General features: G+C 44.3%; 1 protein-coding gene across 4 annotated transcripts in view; it reads left to right on the plus strand.

The window, feature by feature from the left end:
* Window positions 1-22,675, plus strand: part of LOC112230769 (metal transporter CNNM4) — a 36,557-nt gene extending 13,882 nt beyond the window's left edge. Inside the window, exons 5-8 of one of the 4 annotated variants that reach the window (XM_042311132.1) lie at window positions 12,886-12,982; window positions 15,454-15,543; window positions 18,660-18,835; window positions 19,374-22,675. In XM_042311132.1, coding sequence (XP_042167066.1) covers window positions 12,886-12,982; window positions 15,454-15,543; window positions 18,660-18,835; window positions 19,374-19,979 — 969 coding nt within the window. In that variant the 3' untranslated portion in view covers window positions 19,980-22,675. Of the gene's footprint in view, window positions 1-12,885; window positions 12,983-15,453; window positions 15,544-16,426; window positions 16,525-16,626; window positions 18,836-19,373 lie in introns of those variants that run through there. The other 3 variants (XM_042311133.1, XM_024397047.2, XM_042311134.1) reach the window with 3 other exon arrangements.
* The last annotated feature ends 2,465 nt before the right edge of the window (window positions 22,676-25,140 follow it).

Below are 25,140 nucleotides of genomic sequence, written 5' to 3' on the forward strand. Positions count from 1 at the left end.
ACAAGTCTGGTTCATCCTTGGGAGCAATTTCCAAATGCCTAAAGGTACCACGTTCATCTGTACAAACAATAGTACGCAAGTATAAACACCATGGGACCATGCAGCCATCATACCGCTCAGGAAGGAGACACATTTTGTCTCCTAGAGATGAACGTACTTTGGTGCGAAAAGTGCAAATCAATCCCAGAACAACAGCAAAGGACCTTGTGAAGATGCTGGAGGAAACCGGTACAAAAGTATCTATAGCCACAGTAAAACGAGTCCTATATCAACATAACCTGAAAGGCCACTCAGCAAGGAAGAGGCCACTGCTCCAAAACCGCCATAACAAATCCAGACTACGGTTTGCAACTGCACATAGGGACAAAGACCGTACCTTTTAGACAAATGTCCTCTGGTCTGATGAAACAAAAAATAGAACTGTTTGGCCATAACGATCATTGTTATGTTTGGAGGAAAAAGGGGGAGGCTTGCAAGCCGAAGAACACCATCCCAACCGTGAAGCACGGGGGTGGCAGCATCATGTTGTGGGGGTGTTTTGCTGCAGGAGGGACTGGTGCACTTCACAAAATAGATGGCATCATGAGGTAGGAAAATGATGTGGTTATATTGAAGCAACATCTCCAGACATCAGTCAGGAATTTAAAGCTTGGTTGCAAATGGGTCTTCCAAATGGAAAATGAGTCCAAGCATACTTCCAAAGTTGTGGCAAATGGCTTAAGGACAACAAAGTCAAAGTATTGGAGTGGCCATCACAAAGCCCTGACCTCAATCCTATAGAAAATATGTGGGCAGAACTGAAAAAGCATGTGTGAGCAAGGAGGCCTACAAACCTGACTCAGTTACACCAGCTCTGTCAGGATCAATGGGCCAAAATTCACCCAATTTATTGTGGGAAGCTTGTGGAAGGCTACCTGAAATATTTGACCCAAGTTAAACAATTTGAAGGCAATGCTGCCAAATGCTAATTGAGTGTATGTAAACTTCTGACCCACTGGGAATGTGATGAAAGAAATAAAACATTCTCTCTACTATTATTCTGACATTTCACATTCTTAAAATAAAGTGGTAATCCTAACTGGCTAAAATTGAATTTTTACTTGGAATAAATGTCAGGAATAGTGAAAAACTGAGCTTAAATGTAAGTTGCTAAGGTGGATGTAAACTTCCGACTTCAACTGTAGAACATCATTCTCATTCAGACAAGAATCACATCCCTGTTTAAGTCAGCGCTATGCTGCATCAGGCCACTCTGACTGCAGACTGTAAAAGCCTGCAATGTTTAGACTAGTATGTTTGTCCAGCCCACAGACACACTGCCTCACAGAGCACATCATTAAATCATAGCCTGGGGTTCCGCTCCCTTAATGGCGGTCGGGCAAAGGTTAACCCTCCCCTCACACACACACACACACACACACTACCCCATGCTGATTCACCGGGGGGATTACCCAGATCACCCTGGGGAAGAGATCGGGGCGATGAGTCTTAAACGGCCCTGGGTAATCAGTCATTTCAGCATGGCTGTCAGTGTGTGTAATTGTGCCAGGTTTGAATCTCTTCTGAGAAAGGGCAAGGCACTACAAGTGTACATACCACAGCCTACCACAATACACACAGACGATACATCAACACATAGACCAGGGGTACTCCAGTGCTATTTATTGTTTACATAGCCCTCTCCGCTGACACTCAAATAGCTGCCGATGTTATTCATGACCTTGTATCCCAGGCTGAGACAGAGTCACCTGAAGCAGTAAAGCTAACCACGGAGAACTTTAACCAACATATCAGCAATATGTTACATGTCCTACCTGAAATGAAGCCTGCCTGGACCTCAGTTATGGTAACATCCCAGGTGCATATTTTTCCAAGGCGCTACCCAATCTTGGGGGTTCAGATCATAACGTGGTTCAGCTCATCCCAGCTACTGAAGCCCTCCAGGACTGTTTTGAGTCCACTGACTGGGCGGCCCTGACGGACAGCACCAATGACCTGGACGAGGCAGCGCATACGGTCTCAGGGGATATCCGTTTCTGTGAGGATCTCGTTATTTCTAAAAAAGAAAGTCAACATCTTCCCCAATAATAAACCGTGGGTAGTAACTCAGGAATTAAAAGAGCTCCTCTGCCAGAAAAAACAAGTGTTTAAATCAGTGCAAGGCAGCATACAAAGACACATTTAGAAAACCTTTTCAAGGACAGTAGGAAAGTCTGGCAAGGGCTACAAACCATCACAGGCTACAAACCATCACAGGCTACTAACCATCACAGGCCAGTAACCATCACAGGCTACAAACCATCACAGGCCACACACCATCACAGGCCACACACCATCACAGGCCACACACCATCACAGGCCACACACCATCACAGGCCACACACCATCACAGGCCACACACCATCACAGGCCACAAACCATCACAGGCCACACACCATCACAGGCTACAAACCATCACAGGCCACACACCATCACAGGCTACAATCCATCACAGGCTACAAACCATCACAGGCTACAAACCATCACAGGCTACAAACCATCACAGGCTACAAACCATCACAGGCTACAAACCATCACAGGCTACAAACCATCACAGGCTACAAACCATCACAGGCCACACACCATCACAGGCCACACACCATCACAGGCCACACACCATCACAGGCCACACACCATCACAGGCCACACACCATCACAGGCCACACACCATCACAGGCCACACACCATCACAGGCCACACACCATCACAGGCCACACACCAATGAGACATTGTGTGACTGTGTTGCTTTTGCAATGGATTTGAACAGTTTCAGTCAGTTTGACGTGTGATTTTACGTCACAGCAGGAAGTGGCCTTGGACAGTATAGACAACATACCAGCTGTTGATGTACAGATCTCTCTGAATGACATCAAGCAACACTTTCAACGTGTCAAAAGCAAACGAAAGTCATATGTTCCAGACAGCGTCAGCAGCAAGGCAGTTCAGGCATGCGCAGACCAGCTCGCATTACCGTTCTGTGGGAGAATTCCAGTCTTATGGAAAAAGTCTACTGATTGTCCCAATACCCGAAAAGATCTGTACCTAATGAAATGTTTTGAGAAAGGAGTTGAAAAACTCATTCTCTCTGGTCTCCCATCCCAATTAGAACCAAACCAATTCGCCTACCGTGCCTCTATGGGTGTTGACGATGAGCTACTGGTCAAGCTGAACAATATCTACGAACATTTAGAAAAGGCAAATAGCCTAGTGAAATTGTGTTCATTGACTTCAGTAGCGCATTTAACACCATCCAACACCACCTACTGGTGGATAAGCTGGTGATTTTGGGAGTCAGCTCTCTACTGATCAAGTGGATTACAATTTTCCTTGAATAGTTTCCTTGAAATATTTGTTAAGAAAATGAAAGAGATTGAAATTGATTTCAGAAGAAATAAAACTCCACCACCTGCTACGAAGATCAATGGGAAATCAGCTGATTTTAGTGACCACATAAAAGTACCTGGGAATCCAAATAGACAAGCTGAAATGCAAGGACTGTGCCTTTGCAAACATAAAGAAATTGCAACAGATAATGTTTTTCTAAGCAAACTGAACCGTTTTAATGTCGAACCGCCACATCTTACAAATGTCCTGTAAATCTGTCCTCCAGAGTGTGCTGTCCTTTTGGTCTGATATGCATGTTTGGAAACAAGACCAAGTCGAGCTTCAGCGCTTGGTTAAGACAGCGGGAAGGATAATTGGTATCGATCAAGAATCAGCCATCAACCTGTACACAAACCTCCTAAAACTTGGAAAGCATTTTACAGAACAGATCCCCTTCACTGAAAACTCAGTCACAGCAGCAGCCGGACAAGGCTTTCTTAAAAAGAAAATCAAAACCGATAGATATGGGGACTTTATTTTCCCACAGCCATTAGGCTGTATAATAGTCTGTTGATCCCTCGAGTATACAGCATATTGCACTCTCACTTTGAATGAATTCTGTTGTGTGGTTCCTGTGTTTTCATGTTTTATGTGTACCGTCTTTATAAGCACATGGGATAATAAAGTTGACCTGAATCTGAAGTATTTGAGAAGGTCCAGTCACACACTTCCTTGGTGGCAAAGGCCCGAATGGATAATGTCATTTATCGGTGTAGTGACAAACCTCCACCTCGCATCCCATGCGACCCCAAACTGTTCTCACAGCCAACAAGAGGGGTGTGAACATTTCGTAGTTTTAAAGCTAATTTTCTGCAATTCTACACATTCTTCCATGTCTTATGTGTGTTTATGATACCAGGGGACGAAGCCCGACCGTGTGGAAATAAATAAAATACAATTCTGTGTGTTGTTTTGTTGACGACACCCAAGGAGACACTGTGCAGGTACAGGTACAGCAACATGAGCACAGTTGCTCTTCCGGCGCCGACAGAGATGGCCGCCTCGCTTCGCGTTCCTAGGAAACTATGCAGTTTTTTGTTTTTTTACGTGTTATTTCTTACACTAGTACCCCAGGTCATCTTAGGTTTCTTTACATACAGCCGACAAGAACTACTGAATATAAGATCAGCGTCAACTCACCATCAGTACGACCAAGAATATGTTTTTCGCGACGCGGATCCTGTGTTCTGCCTTACAACCAGTGTAACCGAGTGGATCACATGCAGCGACCAAAAAAAAAAAAAACGACTCAGAAAAAGAGGGAAACGAAGCGGTCTTCTGGTCAGACTCCGGAGACGGGCACATCGTGCACCACTCCCTAGCATTCTTCTTGCCAATGTCCAGTCTCTTGACAACAAGGTTGATGAAATCCGAGCAAGGGTAGCATTCCAGAGGGACATCAGAGACTGTAACGTTCTCTGCTTCACGGAAACATGGCTAACTGGAGAGACGCAATCCGAAGCGGTGCAGCCAGCGGGTTTCTCCACGCATCGCGCCGACAGAAACAAACATCTTTCTGGTAAGAAGAGGGGCGGGGGCGTATGTCTTATGGCCAACGTGACATGGTGTGATGAAAGAAACATACAGGAACTCAAATCCTTCTGTTCACCTGATTTAGAATTCCTCACAATCAAATGTAGACCGCATTATCTACCAAGAGAATTCTCTTCGATTATAATCACAGCCGTATATATCCCCCAAGCAGACACATCATGGCTCTGAACGAACTTTATTTAACTCTCTGCAAACTGGAAACGATTTATCCGGAGGCTGCATTCATTGTAGCTGGGGATTTTAACAAGGCTAATCTGAAAACAAGACTCCCTAAATTTTATCAGCATATCGATTGCGCAACCAGGGGTGGAAAGACCCTGGATCATTGTTACTCTAACTTCCGCGACGCATATAAGGCCCTGCCCCGCCCCCTTTCGGAAAAGCTGACCACGACTCCATTTTGTTGATCCCTGCCTACAGACAGAAACTAAAACAAGAAGCTCCCACGCTGAGGTCTGTCCAACGCTGGTCCGACCAAGCTGACTCCACACTCCAAGACTGCTTCCATCACGTGGACTGGGAGATGTTTCGTATTGCGTCAGACAACAACATTGACGAATACGCTGATACGGTGTGCGAGTTCATTAGAACGTGCGTTGAAGATGTCGTTCCCATAGCAACGATTAAAACATTCCCTAACCAGAAACCGTGGATTGATGGCAGCATTCGTGTGAAACTGAAGGCACGAACCACTGCTTTTAATCAGGGCAAGGTGTCTGGTAACATGGCTGAATACAAACAGTGCAGCTATTCCCTCCGCAAGGCTATCAAACAAGCTAAGCGCCAGTACAGAGACAAAGTAGAATCTCAATTCAACGGCTCAGACACAAGAGGTATGTGGCAGGGTCTACAGTCAATCACGGACTACAGGAAGAAACCCAGCCCAGTCACGGACCAGGATGTCTTGCTCCCAGGCAGACTAAATAACTTTTTGCCCGCTTTGAGGACAATACAGTGCCACTGACACGGCCTGCAACGGAAACATGCGGTCTCTCCTTCACTGCAGCCGAAGTGAGTAAGACATTTAAACGTGTTAACCCTCGCAAGGCTGCAGGCCCAGACGGCATCCCCAGCCGCGCCCTCAGAGCATGCGCAGACCAGCTGGCCGGTGTGTTTACGGACATATTCAATCAATCCCTATACCAGTCTGCTGTTCCCACATGCTTCAAGAGGGCCACCATTGTTCCTGTTCCCAAGAAAGCTAAGGTAACTGAGCTAAACGACTACCGCCCGTAGCACTCACATCCGTCATCATGAAGTGCTTTGAGAGACTAGTCAAGGACCATATCACCTCCACCCTACCTGACACCCTTGACCCACTCCAATTTGCTTACCGCCCAAATAGGTCCACAGACGATGCAATCTCAACCACACTGCACACTGCCCTAACCCATCTGGACAAGAGGAATACCTATGTGAGAATGCTGTTCATCGACTACAGCTCGGCATTCAACACCATAGTACCCTCCAAGCTCGTCATCAAGCTCGAGACCCTGGGTCTCGACCCCGCCCTGTGCAACTGGGTACTGGACTTCCTGACGGGCCGCCCCCAGGTGGTGAGGGTAGGCAACAACATCTCCTCCCCGCTGATCCTCAACACTGGGGCCCCACAAGGGTGCGTTCTGAGCCCTCTCCTGTACTCCCTGTTCACCCACGACTGCGTGGCCATGCACGCCTCCAACTCAATCATCAAGTTTGCGGACGACACAACAGTGGTAGGCTTGATTACCAACAACGACGAGACGGCCTACAGGGAGGAGGTGAGGGCCCTCGGAGTGTGGTGTCAGGAAAATAACCTCACACTCAACGTCAACAAAACTAAGGAGATGATTGTGGACTTCAGGAAACAGCAGAGGGAACACCCCCATCCACATCGATGGAACAGTAGTGGAGAGGGTAGCAAGTTTTAAGTTCCTCGGCATACACATCACAGACAATCTGAATTGGTCCACTCACACAGACAGCATCGTGAGGAAGGCGCAGCAGCGCCTCTTCAACCTCAGGAGGCTGAAGAAATTCGGCTTGTCACCAAAAGCACTCACAAACTTCTACAGATGCACAATCGAGAGCATCCTGGCGGGCTGTATCACCGCCTGGTATGGCAACTGCACCGCCCTCAACCGTAAGGCTCTCCAGAGGGTAGTGAGGTCTGCACAACGCATCACCGGGGGCAAACTACCTGCCCTCCAGGACACCTACACCACCCGATGCTACAGGAAGGCCATAAAGATCATCAAGGACATCAACCACCCGAGCCACTGCCTGTTCACCCCGCTGCCATCCAGAAGGCGAGGTCAGTACAGGTGCATCAAAGCTGGGACCGAGAGACTGAAAAACAGCTTCTATCTCAAGGCCATCAGACTGTTAAACAGCCACCACTAACATTGAGTGGCTACTGCCAACACACTATCAATGACACTGACTCTACTCCAGCCACTTTAATCATGGGAATTGATGGGAAATGATGTAAATATATCACTAGCCACTTTAAACAATGCTACCTTATATAATGTTACTTACCCTACATTGTTCATCTCATATGCATACGTTGATACTGTACTCTATATCATCGACTGCATCCTTATGTAATACATGTATCACTAGCCACTTTAACTATGCCACTTGGTTTACATACTTATCTCATATGTATATACTGTACTCGATATCATCTACTGTATCTTGCCTATGCTGCTCTGTACCATCACTCATTCATATATCCTTATGTACATATTCTTTATCCCCTTACACTGTGTATGACAGTAGTTTTTTTTTTTTTTGAATTGTTAGTTAGATTACCTGCTCGTTATTACTGCATTGTCGGAACTAGAAGCACAAGCATTTCGCTACACTCGCATTAACATCTGCTAACCATGTGTATGTGACAAATAAAATTTGATTTGATTTGATTTGGTTTCACCATTCACGAAGGTTCGGTTGGGGTTATTGGGATGTGTTTTGCCAGGGCACATTGACATTAGACTGTGTGAGAGAGACACTGGAACCTCAGCATGCACACCTGCACTGTGATATAATATTGATGAGACCGCCAGGGTTCTCTTTTACCTTGGTAGGAAGGCTCAGTCATAGAAACGTAGCAGATAGATCAGACAACATTAGCAGTAGAAATAGAATCATAATATTCCTGGTCAGATGATCAGGCGTAACTTGACGACTGCATAAAATCGTGCATTGATGTCAATGGAGTTAAGATTCGGGCCTTTGGGGCTAGATCAGTGCTAACACAGCATACTCTAAAAAGTAGAATGTGGAAACACAGTAGATAGAAGAGACAACACCACTGAAGCAGTAGAAACGCTGCATCTCTGTGTGTTTACTTTGTCCGACAGATCTGTGTGTATGTGAAATAAAGGTAAATACCCACACACTGATGAATACTCTTGCTGTTTTATTGTGCAAACTGCTCATCAGTGTGTGTGTGTTAATGTATGTCAAACTGCTCATCAGTGTGTGTGTGTGTTAATGTATGTCAAACTGCTCATCAGTGTGTGTGTGTTAATGTATGTCAAACTGCTCATCAGTGTGTGTGTGTGTTAATGTATGTCAAACTGCTCATCGGTGTGTGTGTGTTAATGTATGTCAAACTGCTCATCAGTGTGTGTGTGTGTTAATGTATGTCAAACTGCTCATCAGTGTGTGTGTGTGTTAATGTATGTCAAACTGCTCATCAGTGTGTGTGTGTTAATGTATGTCAAACTGCTCATCGGTGTGTGTGTGTTAATGTATGTCAAACTGCTCATCAGTGTGTGTGTGTGTGTTAATGTATGTCAAACTGCTCATCAGTGTGTGTGTGTGTTAATGTATGTCAAACTGCTCATCGGTGTGTGTTAATGTATGTCAAACTGCTCATCAGTGTGTGTGTGTGTTAATGTATGTCAAACTGCTCATCAGTGTGTGTGTGTTAATGTATGTCAAACTGCTCATCAGTGTGTGTGTGTTAATGTATGTCAAACTGCTCATCGGTGTGTGTTAATGTATGTCAAACTACTCATCAGTGTGTGTGTGTTAATGTATGTCAAACTGCTCATCAGTGTGTGTGTGTGTGTGTGTGTTAATGTATGTCAAACTGCTCATCAGTGTGTGTGTGTGTTAATGTATGTCAAACTGCTCATCAGTGTGTGTGTGTGTTAATGTATGTCAAACTGCTCATCAGTGTGTGTGTGTGTGTTAATGTATGTCAAACTGCTCATCAGTGTGTGTGTGCTAATGTATGTCAAACTGCTCATCAGTGTGTGTTAATGTATGTCAAACTGCTCATCGGTGTGTGTGTGTGTTAATGTATGTCAAACTGCTCATCAGTGTGTGTGTGTTAATGTATGTCAAACTGCTCATCAGTGTGTGTGTGTTAATGTATGTCAAACTGCTCATCAGTGTGTGTGTGTGTTAATGTATGTCAAACTGCTCATCGGTGTGTGTGTGTGTTAATGTATGTCAAACTGCTCATCAGTGTGTGTGTTAATGTATGTCAAACTGCTCATCGGTGTGTGTGTGTGTTAATGTATGTCAAACTGCTCATCAGTGTGTGTGTTAATGTATGTCAAACTGCTCATCGGTGTGTGTGTGTGTGTTAATGTATGTCAAACTGCTCATCGGTGTGTGTGTGTGTTAATGTATGTCAAACTGCTCATCAGTGTGTGTGTGTTAATGTATGTCAAACTGCTCATCAGTGTGTGTTAATGTATGTCAAACTGCTCATCAGTGTGTTAATGTATGTCAAACTGCTCATCAGTGTGTGTGTGTGTTAATGTATGTCAAACTGCTCATCAGTGTGTGTGTGTGTGTGTGTTAATGTATGTCAAACTGCTCATCAGTGTGTGTGTGTTAATGTATGTCAAACTGCTCATCAGTGTGTGTTAATGTATGTCAAACTGCTCATCAGTGTGTGTGTGTTAATGTATGTCAAACTGCTCATCAGTGTGTGTTAATGTATGTCAAACTGCTCATCAGTGTGTGTGTGTGTTAATGTATGTCAAACTGCTCATCAGTGTGTGTGTGTGTGTTAATGTATGTCAAACTGCTCATCAGTGTGTGTGTGCTAATGTATGTCAAACTGCTCATCAGTGTGTGTTAATGTATGTCAAACTGCTCATCGGTGTGTGTGTGTGTTAATGTATGTCAAACTGCTCATCAGTGTGTGTGTGTTAATGTATGTCAAACTGCTCATCAGTGTGTGTTAATGTATGTCAAACTGCTCATCAGTGTGTGTGTGTTAATGTATGTCAAACTGCTCATCAGTGTGTGTGTGTGTTAATGTATGTCAAACTGCTCATCGTGTGTGTGTGTGTGTTAATGTATGTCAAACTGCTCATCAGTGTGTGTGTTAATGTATGTCAAACTGCTCATCGGTGTGTGTGTGTGTTAATGTATGTCAAACTGCTCATCAGTGTGTGTGTTAATGTATGTCAAACTGCTCATCGTGTGTGTGTGTGTGTGTTAATGTATGTCAAACTGCTCATCGGTGTGTGTGTGTGTTAATGTATGTCAAACTGCTCATCAGTGTGTGTGTGTTAATGTATGTCAAACTGCTCATCAGTGTGTGTTAATGTATGTCAAACTGCTCATCAGTGTGTGTTAATGTATGTCAAACTGCTCATCAGTGTGTGTGTGTGTTAATGTATGTCAAACTGCTCATCAGTGTGTGTGTGTGTGTGTTAATGTATGTCAAACTGCTCATCAGTGTGTGTGTGTTAATGTATGTCAAACTGCTCATCAGTGTGTGTTAATGTATGTCAAACTGCTCATCAGTGTGTGTGTGTTAATGTATGTCAAACTGCTCATCAGTGTGTGTGTGTGTTAATGTATGTCAAACTGCTCATCAGTGTGTGTGTGTGTTAATGTATGTCAAACTGCTCATCAGTGTGTGTGTGTTAATGTATGTCAAACTGCTCATCAGTGTGTGTGTGTTAATGTATGTCAAACTGCTCATCAGTGTGTGTGTGTTAATGTATGTCAAACTGCTCATCAGTGTGTGTGTGTTAATGTATGTCAAACTGCTCATCAGTGTGTGTGTGTGTGTGTGTTAATGTATGTCAAACTGCTCATCAGTGTGTGTGTGTGTTAATGTATGTCAAACTGCTCATCAGTGTGTGTGTGTTAATGTATGTCAAACTGCTCATCAGTGTGTGTGTGTTAATGTATGTCAAACTGCTCATCAGTGTGTGTGTGTTAATGTATGTCAAACTGCTCATCAGTGTGTGTGTGTGTTAATGTATGTCAAACTGCTCATCGGTGTGTGTGTGTGTTAATGTATGTCAAACTGCTCATCTGTGTGTGTGTGTTAATGTATGTCAAACTGCTCATCAGTGTGTGTGTGTTAATGTATGTCAAACTGCTCATCAGTGTGTGTGTGTGTGTGTTAATGTATGTCAAACTGCTCATCAGTGTGTGTGTGTGTTAATGTATGTCAAACTGCTCATCAGTGTGTGTGTGTTAATGTATGTCAAACTACTCATCAGTGTGTGTGTGTTAATGTATGTCAAACTGCTCATCAGTGTGTGTGTGTGTGTTAATGTATGTCAAACTGCTCATCAGTGTGTGTGTGTGTGTGTTAATGTATGTCAAACTGCTCATCAGTGTGTGTGTGTTAATGTATGTCAAACTGCTCATCAGTGTGTGTGTGTTAATGTATGTCAAACTGCTCATCAGTGTGTGTGTGTTAATGTATGTCAAACTGCTCATCGGTGTGTGTGTGTGTTAATGTATGTCAAACTGCTCATCAGTGTGTGTGTGTTAATGTATGTCAAACTGCTCATCAGTGTGTGTGTGTTAATGTATGTCAAACTGCTCATCAGTGTGTGTGTGTGTGTTAATGTATGTCAAACTGCTCATCAGTGTGTGTGTGTGTTAATGTATGTCAAACTGCTCATCAGTGTGTGTGTGTTAATGTATGTCAAACTACTCATCAGTGTGTGTGTGTTAATGTATGTCAAACTGCTCATCAGTGTGTGTGTGTGTGTGTTAATGTATGTCAAACTGCTCATCAGTGTGTGTGTGTGTGTTAATGTATGTCAAACTGCTCATCAGTGTGTGTGTGTTAATGTATGTCAAACTGCTCATCAGTGTGTGTGTGTTAATGTATGTCAAACTGCTCATCAGTGTGTGTGTGTTAATGTATGTCAAACTACTCATCAGTGTGTGTGTGTGTTAATGTATGTCAAACTGCTCATCAGTGTGTGTGCTAATGTATGTCAAACTGCTCATCAGTGTGTGTGTGTGTGTGTTAATGTATGTCAAACTGCTCATCAGTGTGTGTGTGTTAATGTATGTCAAACTGCTCATCAGTGTGTGTGTGTGTGTGTTAATGTATGTCAAACTGCTCATCGGTGTGTGTGTGTGTTAATGTATGTCAAACTGCTCATCAGTGTGTGTGTGTGTGTGTTAATGTATGTCAAACTGCTCATCAGTGTGTGTGTGTTAATGTATGTCAAACTGCTCATCAGTGTGTGTGTGTGTTAATGTATGTCAAACTGCTCATCAGTGTGTGTGTGTTAATGTATGTCAAACTGCTCATCAGTGTGTGTGTGTTAATGTATGTCAAACTACTCATGTGTGTGTGTGTTAATGTATGTCAAACTGCTCATCAGTGTGTGTGTGTTAATGTATGTCAAACTGCTCATCAGTGTGTGTGTGTTAATGTATGTCAAACTGCTCATCAGTGTGTGTGTGTGTGTGTTAATGTATGTCAAACTGCTCATCAGTGTGTGTGTGTGTGTGTGTGTGTTAATGTATGTCAAACTGCTCATCAGTGTGTGTGTGTGTGTGTGTTAATGTATGTCAAACTGCTCATCAGTGTGTGGCTATGTATCTTTATTTCATTGGTTTAATTTTTGTTCACAGCACCTGCAAGTCAAAGTGTGAAAATTGCTTTGAAACTCTGTGTGTGTTCCTCAGGGGCGAGTGGAGGTGGAGGCTGGAAACGAGAACATGAAGTTTGAGACAGGACCCTTCTCCTACTATGGAGTCATGGCTCTTAGCTCACCATCACTGGGTGAGCACACACACACGTAATGTATATATGATCAGACCACAGACACAAGCAATGCACGTAAACACTGGCACAGAGATATACACACACACACACACACACACAGACGCTCTCTCTTTCTCCTCCTTTCTCTCTCATACACACATGCACAAACAATGTGATAACTTTCGGTGCGCTTGCCTGTCTACACTTGTTTCAGTCCGATAGTGTTTCTGGTCTTCAGCATTTCGGCCTTCAATTTTTATTCCTGAAACACCAGCTTCGCTGACCAACATCCAGAAATGCTCAACTCAAACACCCACACACCAGAAGGGATGGGGGAAATGCTCAACTAGCACTGTGCACAGCTCACAATTAAATGTGTGTTAGCTCCCAAGTAGGTGAGTGTGTGTAATCACTTAGGTTTTAGGAGATCCAACAGACAGACATGTGATCTACAGCTGATGTAATAAACAGGTAGACAAACGTACACCGCTGTTACCTAAAGCTGTTGCGGTGACCGTATTACCGCCACACCGGCGAATCAAATTCCACGTGACCGAATGGTCACGGTAGCTAGGCTTCTCCAAGCACTGATGCTGCTGATGGACATTAGTGGCCTACCAAACCTGCTAACTGCCTGATACTCAGCACTCTATTGTCCCTCTAATCACTCTGACATCAGTGCAAATGTAATCAAAAATCTAATCAAAGACTGAGAGAGCCCATGAGCTCAAGTTGCACAACATTTCTATAGGCTATGCAATTCCCGGAGAAACAGTAAATGTATTTTATTAAAGGGTGGGAGGATCCCATCAGCTTTCTATAGGCTAGGCCAAATTTCCCACATATTATTTTGTATATTTAAAGACAAGATCAAGAATAATCTGATGGGTGACAATTGCGACTTTTTCGAATCATAGTCGCACACCTCATGTAGCCTAGCCCATAGGCATGTATGTTTTGTTAAGGTTTGTATCACAACTGAGGTGGCCAAATAACTTCTCAATATTAAGCAAATGAATCCGCTTTACAAGGGCATACATAAGCAGTGTGTGAGTTTCCAGTTTGGGGAAGATAGTTTTCACCATAAAAATGCACATTTGTGATAAAAGCATGACATTTTCCCACTAATGAAACATTCCCGCTGATAACCTACTGCTGTGTGAGCGCATTGCTGTGCTTATAATGTGAGGAAATAAACTATTAAGCTGTCAACATTTTAAGCTAAACGTTCTGATCTGTTGCGTTTTCCTCCTTACTTTAAAACTTGTTTTTGACGCTAGTGGATGTATTAATGTGGGATCTATCGTATCCCACAACTGTCCCAGTTTGGAGTATTTCTCTCACAGAATAAAATAGGTCAGTTTTTGTACTATGGGGGATAGTAGATTTCAATTTCGTGATCGCCACAGCCCTAGTGTCACCTATAAAGGATAAGGTGTGTGTGTGTGTGTGTGTGTGTGTGTGTGTGTGTGTGTGTGTGTGTGTGTGTGCGCGCGCACGCGCCAATGATTGGGGTGTGTGCATATCTGAGAGAGCTTAGTTGGCTGGAGGATGATGCCACAGTGCTGGAACTGTAGTGGATACATTTGGATACAGAGAGCAGTGTTTAGTCCCAGGACAGGACACTTTCGCTCTAGAAGTTTAAATAGGAGAGAAATGAGTCCAGATGCTTTAGAAACACTGATGACACCTAGTGGTCAGATACCAGTATGACTAGCAGCCATAGCTGCTCTGAAATATATTATTTGACTAGGCAAGTCAGTTAAGAACAAATTCTTATTTACAATGACGGCCAAACCCGGACGACGCTGGGCCGATTGTATGCCGCCCTAAATGGTTGGAGGTGAGCTTTCAATGTTGCCAATAGTGTGGTACCTCTGTAGGCATGAGCAGAGTAGGTTCTGGTTTTCAAAAGCCTTTTCAATGTTCAATCATATGATTACAGTTGGAGGACAAACTGGTTCTCTCTCTTTCTCTCTCTCTGTGATAGTCTTCTCTGTGCTTTGTGTGCGCAGCATCTATGTAATGTGTGTGTGCATGCGCTATATGATGTGTACTGTACCACTGCCTACATGTGTCAAACTGTGTCCAACTCATGTCAGCGTCTGATGTCACTCAGTTACGCCCCTCCCATTGGGCTATCTGCCCCCTCCAATCCGACAGCAGGCCTTCGTTGACCTGTGAAAATGACGAGTCACCCGGGGCGAATCTGAAATTGCATCCTATCCCCTATGTAGTGCACTACTTTATGCCATAGCCTTATGTGGCTAATCCTGGCCAAAAGTAGTGCACTATAATAGGGAATGGAGTGCCATTTTGGACACAGCCTCAGTGAATGTTTCACTAAATGATGTATTGAGGTGAAAATGTCAATGTGCTCTGGAGGAGAAAGGTTTGTGTCTTCAGGGCACCCTACAGTGCTATTACTGCCTATCGATGATTAAACGAGAGCGTCTTTCTCTCTCCCCCTTCTCCCACCCTTCGCTCAGCCGTAACTCCCCCTCTCTCCCCATCAGTGGCGTCCCCTCCTCCACGACGTCTCTCTTTAAAGAGATTCTCTCTGTTCTCTCGCTTCCCAGGTAAAAGAACCAACCGCCCCGAGGGGAGGGGTAACATGAGGGAGGGAGGGGCCACTTTTTATGCCAAGATCACCTTTTTTGTTTCCCTCCCATCATCCTCTTCTTCAGAGCCCTGCTCCAGCAAGTACAACCTGATAGGCAGACAGCCTAGAGATCCACTGGAATACCAATACTTTACGTTTAGGGTCAGTTATACCAAGTGTTTGCCTGCTTTTCTCTGAAGTAGAATAAAATAGGAAACGTTCTACTCTTACCTTCCAGGATGTCATTCTGTGTTTTGTACCCTTTGGTTTCCAAAGGGAATAAGGCCTAATCTAATCAGGCCTTACTGTGAGTCAGCTACCGAGAGCATTAGTTAGAGCAGAGTTTCCCATACTCCCCCTGGGGGCACGTTTTGGTTTATGCCCTAGCACTGCACAGCTGGTTCAAATAACCAACTCATCATCAAGCTTTGATTTATTTGAATCGGCTTGGGAAACCCTGCTCTACAACGCTCTCCTCCAGAACTCGATAGCCGACTCACAGTAGCCCGGTTAAACACTGCGCTCGTTATTGTTTCACTTAATGTCACTGGTTTGACGACTCACAGGACCGTAATGGTTAAACGTTGAATGCCACTCGAGATGAGTCAGCTGCGCTAATCCTAGCTAATAGTGTATAGTTAGCCTAATTTTTGCATCTAATACTATTTAATGCTGGTTTACGCTCCACTATACCCTCTGGTGGAGTTGGATGGTATTGAATTAATAGGTTGGTGGAAAAGCCAGTGCTCTGCAGTGGTCTCTCTCTTAGTGACTGAGTGATGTGGTGAGGTTCTACTTGCAGTTCTTACTGGGCCGATGACTGCTGATGATGGCAGCTGAGCCCTATGTGCTTTTGACAGATTGTATGCCACATCAGGTCACATCAGTGGGTTTGTCCTCAGTCAGCAGGACAGGGCAGAGCAGAGCAGCCTGGGACAACAGGCCCTGTTCCAATAAGGTAAGGGTTAAGATGAAGTTACATGCACATTATGCATCTTTCCTTTCTTTCCTTCCTTCCTTGGTCTCTTCCTTGGAATACTCACTGATCTGGTTTCCTCAGTGCTGCTTTCACCAGTGACATGGAAGGAAGGAAGGAAGGAAGGAAAGAAAGAAGGAAGGAAGGAAGGAAACATTATCGTCAGATAATTTCCTCAGACCTGTGGCAGAGCTGGACTCCACAGTACCGACTGAGGAAGAGGAGGAATAGAGGAGGAAGGAAGAAACTTGCTGGATGGGGCTCTAGGTGGAGCCACTCTGCTCCACGGCACTACCTCTCATATCTGACCTCTAACCCCTACTAGTTGCCCTAACCACTGGTCCAGGGTCAGATGTTTCCTTATTACCGCATTGGTTACATTTTGGTTAATCTGATACTGGGTCTGTGGTTAAAGGCATCTTCTACTGTATCTTGTGCGACTACCTGATCCTGTCACTAGCATAGAATTAGAGTTCTATGGTCACTACTCACTCACTTCACAGAAATCACCAAACTACTTCTGACCCACTCACTACTTCCTGTACCATATAGTTCCCTAACCCCTTCCCCTAGGCACTAGATCTGAAAAGAGCATATACGTATAGGCAATAGGATGACAACCCAGCCTACCAAAAGACACGGTGATACTATTACCAATTTGTCAATATCTATCCAATGTTTTTAGATGTGTGCCTAGAAGGAACGAGCTAGGGGTCAACATTGGAACAGGGCATGCATCACTCACTACACACTCCTTAACCCCAACTTACCCAACCACAAACACTCATACACAGTTACGAACCCCCAACTCCCCCCATGCCAATCAGAGCCTCATTTGCATGGCATGCCTGGCGAGCCAATCTCTGAGCCACGGTGAACGCTCAGGAACACCAAAACGCCCACAGGTGACTTGGTTAAGCATAGAACCATCGTTGATTGGTTGCCATAATGCCATTTCTCCTGATCCTGGCTGTTGATTGGTCCCCATCAGCCCCTATCCTTGATGTGATATGGGGAAGCCTGGCACCTGATTAAAATCCCTCCCTCCCAGCATATAATCATAATTTAACCCCACCCTCCTCTAATCACCAATCATACTCAACCTTCATCTTTGGGTGTGGATACGTTTGTGTTGTTGTGTTGTGCATATACCCGTTGCTCTCTGTGATGCTGTGTGTACAATGCCGTGAAAAGCTATTTGCCCCCTTTCAGACATTCTCGATTTGAACATATTTTTGACGCTGATTGCTATCAGACCTTCAACCAAAACCTAATTTTAGATAAAGGGAACCTGAGTGAACAAATAACACAAAATGGTGATACTTGTTTAATTTCTTTAATAAACAAACTTGTGCGACACCCAATGCCGCTGTGTGAAAAGGTTTTGCACCCTTACACTCGGTGAACTGTTTGTTCTTTATCTACAATGGCTGCAACCAAACGCTTCCTGGAGTTGCCGATCAGTCTCACGCCTCCAGTACCAGTCAAAAGTTTGGACACATGCATTCGAGGTGTCTACCTCATGAAGCTAGTTGAGAGAATGCCAAGAGTGTGCAAAGGGTGGCTCGGTCTGGACTTTTGACTAGTTCATTCCAAAACAAAATATTGCTTTTCAGCCATTCTGATGCAGACATGCGTGTGTGATTTTGATCGTTGTCTTGCTGCACTTTCACTTCAAACCATGCACCTAGTGCCTGCTTTTTCACACAGGGGCGTTGGGTGTTGCATAACTTGGCTTCTGAAATGAAAGTATCAAAATGTTATTTGTCCACGTTTTCATGGCACTGTAGGTGTGTTGCAATGTTCACTAACTGCCAGTATCCATCTAGTGATCCAAATCATGCTGTAGTGTTTTTCATCAACTTAATGTCTCTGTCGTTGCTGTCAGCCGTGCCAAATACTGTTTATGTTGCTCTGGCTGCTCTCACTACAAATATATCCTCCTACTGTCTACCCCATCAATGGACAATCTCATTGTCTTTTCATGTTGTTTGCTCTAATTCACTGTTCTGTGTGTGTTTATGTACTGTGTGTGTCTGTGGGAATGTGCGTGTTTGTGTACTTCATGTGTGTGGGTTATCTCCAGCTCACCCTGTCTCTCCCTCTCCGTATCTCAGAGTTCCGTTCTCCTACTCACGCGAGCGGTCTGAACCGCTCTGCGTCACTAAGCTGCACTGAGCGTGGCGCTTCCGGAGAAAGCGGCTCAGTAACTGCCAGCAACACGCAGCTCACCGCCTGCCAGTACACACCAGACTTCTACGTACGGGCTCTCACTGACCTGCAATATGTCAAGGTAACACACTCACCTTTAACCTCTAACCCCTGCCAGTGCCATGGAAAAGGAAAAACTACAATGGGAAAAGGCCCTATTTCTACAGTTGTGCTGGTTAAAAAGTGACTTTTCAAATGCCTGTGCTGCAGAAATTGTAAGCCGTTAAGGTGACAAACTCTCTCGCCAGAGTGACGCTGCCAGTCGCCAAATTTTTGTTTACAATCATCTAAGACGGACCCATGTAATGAAACGGTGACCTGAAATATTTCAGAAATTAGCCCAGACATTTCAGCCCACTATTCAGCTCTGCTGAGAAGCCTTTTACCAGCCCAACTGAATGGCCAACAGTGGTGTAGTGGAGGGTAAACACTGTTAAAGTAGAGGGAGTGTTACATCTCTGAGGGCCAGTGCACCCTGGGTTGTCCCTCTGATGATGATTGGCTGTTCATTACCTCTTATACCATGACGCCATACTCTCTCAAAGCACGCTTTGCTGTCTCTCTCATATCCTTGTTTTTCCTCTCCTCTCTCTTCCTAACACTCTCTTTCCTCTCCTCAGATCACTCGTTCTCAGTACCAGAATGGTCTGCTGGCGTCGAGGCTGGACAGCACCCCCCAGTCCCCCGAGGGCAGCCACCCCCGTCTGGACAGCACCTCTGCGCTCCCCATCACCCCACCAGCCCCTCCCCGCACCCCCTCCCCCTGGCCACCACACCTTTCAAGCGCCCCCTTGCTCTCCCCCATCCCACCCCCTCCCACCAGCCGTACCCCCTTACCCCAAACCACCACCCCCACTCAAGTCAACCCCCGCCCGGCCCTGCCCCAATCCACCCCTCCTCCCACCAAAGGCACCCCTCTTCCTCAAACACCTCCTCCTGCCTCCTCGGGTGCACGCACCACTCACCCGCCCTCCACCTCTTCTCTCCCCCACCCACCCCTTCCCTGCACCTCTCTCCCCCCCAAATCCCCCTCTTCCGTGAGGCCAGGGGGGGAGAATGGTCCGGGTGAGAAGACCTCTCTGCTGTCTGAGCAGCCGCAAAACTGCGTAAGCGGCACACGCAGGCCCAGCTACCCACAAACACACACACAACACCCTCACACACACCAGCACATGCACACACACGTGCACACCATCAGCCATGCACATACAGAGAGCACCATCTGACAACAACCCCTGGGGGGGGGGGGTTGTTAAGATTTGTAAAAAAAAAATGAATACACACAAGTTTTGTTGGCCGTGGACTGGAGTACTGGAAGATTCTAAGGTGCATTGTGGGAACACTCATGTCTCTGTCCTATCCGCCCACCTACCTCTCAAGATGGGGTGAAGAGAGAGCGTGACGGGCAACACAGGTGCATTACACACTTGTGCAGAGGTCCTTGTGTGTGATGCAGCTTGTCTCTGTCATACGGTTCAGTGCGTGTGTATGCAATGTGTGTTTGACAGTTTTACGGTGGCTGCAGGCACAGTCTGGGATCAGCTTTGTTGGTGGGGAGCAGGGGAGATAGACCACCATGTATAGCATGTTTATAATATGTGTTGATTCTCTGCACTTCGGTTGTCAGTATAAATAAATATAGAAATATGACCTGTAGTGACAGCAAATATGTTTTTAAAGAGAAATGTAGCGATATTTAGAGATTCATGCATTTTAGCTTAGTGTTCACTGTGAACTCTCATCTACACGCACCTGTGTTCTCTAAAACACTTTCTGTACCACTCCCCTCCCACATGCTCCGTTTCCATGGAAATTACATTCAACACCCCCCCCACCCCCCTCCAATACAAATGGAACATTCTCAGGAGGGATTTCTAGAATCTTGTTTTTTTTTGTGTGTTTTTTTTTTTGGTGTCTGTTCTTTCTTCCAAATATGGCAATTTCCAAAAAACGTTTGTATTAGGGGACTGTTGAGTTTGGGGCCTGTTGACACGAGCTTGACAGGAGTGTAGCGGTTTGTGTGTGTACCTCCTGAGCTGTCTCTCATTTCGGAAAGTTTATGACCTCTTGACCCTGTCAGGCCTATCAGGCTGGGGTGGAGGGCGGGGTTGCTGGAGGGGAGGAGTTGGCTGGCTAATTGACTGACAGCTGGGTTTGTTTACCATGAACCCACCTAACCAGAGATGTGAAGTATATTACATGATTAATTATTTAAATATGAATATATTTATTTTGCATTACAGATTACTTTTTTATGTATTTTGAGATTTATTTGATGTCAATGTTTTATATTGTATAGATTGTTTTTCTTTTGTTGAAGACTCTCAAAACTCCATGTACTGTGACTGATACTCCTGAACAGAGACTTTTCTACTGTACTGCAACCAACTCCCCCAGAACCTACAAACTCTCAAACACACCTAACTGAACAGAGTTCAATTCAACTATGATACTAGCCCCTCTTTATTTTTATATTATTGTATAATTTCACTATGATACTAGCTCAGCTTCCTATTTGCTCAATTCAACTACAATACTAACCAATTTTCCTGCTTGTATAATTTCACATAATAAGCAGTGGACTAGCATTTGGGTGTCTGAGACGCTGTAGTTTAACATGATTGGTTGCTTTGGAGTGTTATTGAGTGATGTCACAATGGAATATAGAAGTCACTGTTTTCAGGGGTGATGTCACTGTGGAGTTAAAATTCCACTTTGTGATGCCACAATGGAGTTGAGTTCAGAGTTTGTGTGTGATGTCACAATGGAGTTTAGAATTGAGTTTTACTGTGTGATGATACAATCAGTGAGGGGTTGTTGCCACTTTTAATGACATGAAAAAAGGCACTCCACCTCCACCACAATGTTCCCTTACCATTTACATTGTAGGTAACCCAAAAAGACATTCCAAAAACAGGGGATCCACAATTGACCCTTCAGATTCAATCTGATGTCGGATTTATTGTGTGTATAAATGAAGCTGTTACACGCACTGTGCCCTGCTGTGCGGTCTTAGAGATGACTACATGTGTTTCCCTCACCATGCATTCTCTCTGGGTGGAGGGCAGACCAGACATATAATGCTGCTATCATCTACCCATCTCGATCCCTAGAAATATATTATGAAGTAACTCAAGCAACGGTCAACCTGAAGGAAAAGAATGTACTTCTAAGTAAATACATACTACTGGTAAGAAAATCACTTTAGAACAACGAGAGAGAACCGAGTATTTATTCCAAAGAATTTCTGTAAGGTCTGTTCCACAGGGATGAGTTCCTACCTGAATTTTAAGAGTATATCCCCTCCTTAGAATTGGAATAAATAGAACGGACACACGCCCCTCAGTACAGGGTATCGAATGGGGTTGTCCATTCTAGGATTTCTAAGTCTATGGTTGGTGCAGCCTTACACACCACTACACACAAAACCCCTAGACCTGACTGCTGGTTCACATAGGTCACTTCATAGCATTGGGCCTTGCTGGTTCTGTTACACCACTGGTTGGCTGCGAAGGTCCTAGTCTACTGAGAACGGTCACATTATGAAAGCCTTGTTGTATTTATTTAAAAAGTAATCCTATTCTTTTTGTTCTGCGTTCTCTCATGTGAAACTGGCTTTAGTTTCTGACAGACATGTCTGTCAACGGGTTACTGGGACGGAGGAAGAGATCTGTTATATTTCCTGCTTGTACTATGTTACTGTGAATACTACTGTATATTGTGAAGACATTGGCATTTGTCTACTATATTATCTGTGATGGGAGTGAGAGGGGGGATGCCTATATGGAACACATGTATAAAGTAACCTCTGTGAGAATACTTACCGGATATAAGAACTTCTATCTCCTTCCACTGAGTCATTTTACTTGGAAGATATTGTATTAGCAATAAAATTATTGCTCTGTTTTGACCTCAAAGAACATTTCTACCTTTCTCTCAAATTCATTCATTTCCCCCCATTGAAGTAGCATGGAGTAGCATTCTGACCATGATTTATTGCAGCGCTGTGTTAATGTAGCTGTTAGCTTATGTTATGTCTGGCTAGACCGAACTACCTTGCCCTTCACTAGCACTCTCCTTTCCTTTTCCACTCTTCTTTCCTCTCCTCTTCCTCCCTACTCTGCTACTTTCCTTACCCTCTCCCCCAGCTTCTCTCCCCTCACACCCCCACTTCTTCCCTTCTCCTCTCTTCCCTCCTCTCCCGCCAGTCATGTTATATTGACATTCCTTGACTGCTGTTCTGAACAGTCTTATAAGCTCTTTTTAATGTCCAGATCCTTCTAGCTGGCGGGTGGTTCCTGGCGGGAGGGCAAGGCTTAACTGGCAGCCAGGCTCTGCTCTGCTGTGTTGTTAGCTCAGCCCCAGTGTGATTATTCGACCTAAACGAGGAGGGTTTAAGAGTTCTGGTGTTGTATTCTCAGACCAGGGACAGCTTTTCCACTGTGTAGACAAAGGGGTGCCATACTAGCCTGGTCCCAGATCTGTTTGGGCTCTCCGCCTACTACTATATAGGAGATGGCACAAACAGATCTGGGTTCAGGCTGGTGCCATACTGCTAGACTGGGTGCTTGGGAACCAGATCCCTACAATGGAATAGAATAGAACACTGTCCTCCAAGACGGATGTTTTTGTGCGTGGAATTAGAATGAGTTCAATGATTATAAACAGACAGAGATAAACACTACAGTCTAATACGGGTTACTCAGACAGTGATAAACACTACAGTCTAATACGGGTTACTCAGACAGTGATAAACACTACAGTCTAATACGGGTTACTCAGACAGTGATAAACACTACAGTCTAATACGGGTTACTCAGACAGTGATAAACACTACAGTCTAATACGGGTTACTCAGACAGAGATAAACACTATAGTCTAATACGGGTTACTCAGACAGAGATAAACACTATAGTCTAATACGGGTTACTCAGACAGAGATAAACACTATAGTCTAATACGGGTTACTCAGACAGAGATAAACACTATAGTCTAATACGGGTTACTCAGACAGAGATAAACACTATAGTCTAATACGGGTTACTCAGACAGTGATAAACACTACAGTCTAATACGGGTTACTCAGACAGAGATAAACACTACAGTCTAATACGGGTTACTCAGACAGTGATAAACACTACAGTCTAATACGGGTTACTCAGACAGAGATAAACACTATAGTCTAATATGGGTTACTCAGACAGAGATAAACACACTAGTCCAGTGTCGGCCCCATATGTAAAAACACACACTGAACAGTCTGACAGAGACTACGGGTCTGGCCTCGAGGCACACACACTGATCACTCTCTCTCTCTCTCTGCTAGAGTCTTCCACAAGAAGCTGGTCAGTGATGAAGTTCTAAAGGTTATATTTATGACTTAAAGTTAGGGGTTTGGAGTGCTTGTTTTCAACAACTATGACTCATGTTTAATGACTGTTCAGTGGTAGAGACTTTTCCCAGTCTGTTGTTTTCTTTTTTGGAGGGGGATGTTGATTGAAGAGTAAATGTCTGTCACTTCCTCTGACCCCCGGGGTTGTTTAACTTAAAGCAAAGTGTACATACTGTTTTATAATGACTTTGGAGGGAGCTGTGAAGAAGTCAACATGGGGTTAATAAACCTGAGTTATATTTCTCTACGTAAAATACTGTCTCCTGTGCTCTTTTTGTTTGACTGTCTGTGTTCACTGTTTTTCTCGCTTAAGTTGAGTCAAATGTACAAAAACAGATGAGGTTTTCCCACAATTGCAATGTCAACAGTAGGTCACAAAGATTAGTGACTGTTGGCAAACAGTGGAGCTATGTGACAGAGTAGGCTAAGTAACAAAAGGTAAACAAAAATGCTCTGTGGTGCATAGCTTCACAACAGCACAAAGTGATCTAGTTCAGTTTGTTGGGTACAAAGTATGCAGGCGCAGTAGAAGTCTTCCACTGTATGTCCATGCTGTGTGTTCATCTGGGTCACATGGTAACTACAGTGTTTGGCTCAGTGGCAGGTGCTTCACAGGAATCCTTCATCAGTAGGACTCTTTAGGATTCTCTTGTGAATGTATAAGGCTATATGTATCAGAAGGAGCTGTCTGTGCACAGAGTATGATGACTTTGTCCCTAGTAGGTGCTGGTCTGTGTAAATTGGGTAAACTGATCCTGGATCTGTGTTTTCAATGCACAGAACAAAGCTGATGATAACAATGTCCATCAAACGAAGGAAAACAAAAAAAAGCCCGGCAAATGGTTAGTTACAAAGTCGTTAGGCTGCCTAAGTAATCTCAATTATGCGTCAAGGAATATTGACGAAGACCCTTTAAATGTGACTTGTTTTCAAGACTCTCAAACAAAGATGGGCGTGGCACGATACTCATTTTCCCTGCACCCATTGGATGTCAT

The sequence above is a fragment of the Oncorhynchus tshawytscha genome, linkage group LG33 (assembly GCF_018296145.1).
Source record: "Oncorhynchus tshawytscha isolate Ot180627B linkage group LG33, Otsh_v2.0, whole genome shotgun sequence".
NCBI lineage: Eukaryota > Metazoa > Chordata > Actinopteri > Salmoniformes > Salmonidae > Oncorhynchus > Oncorhynchus tshawytscha.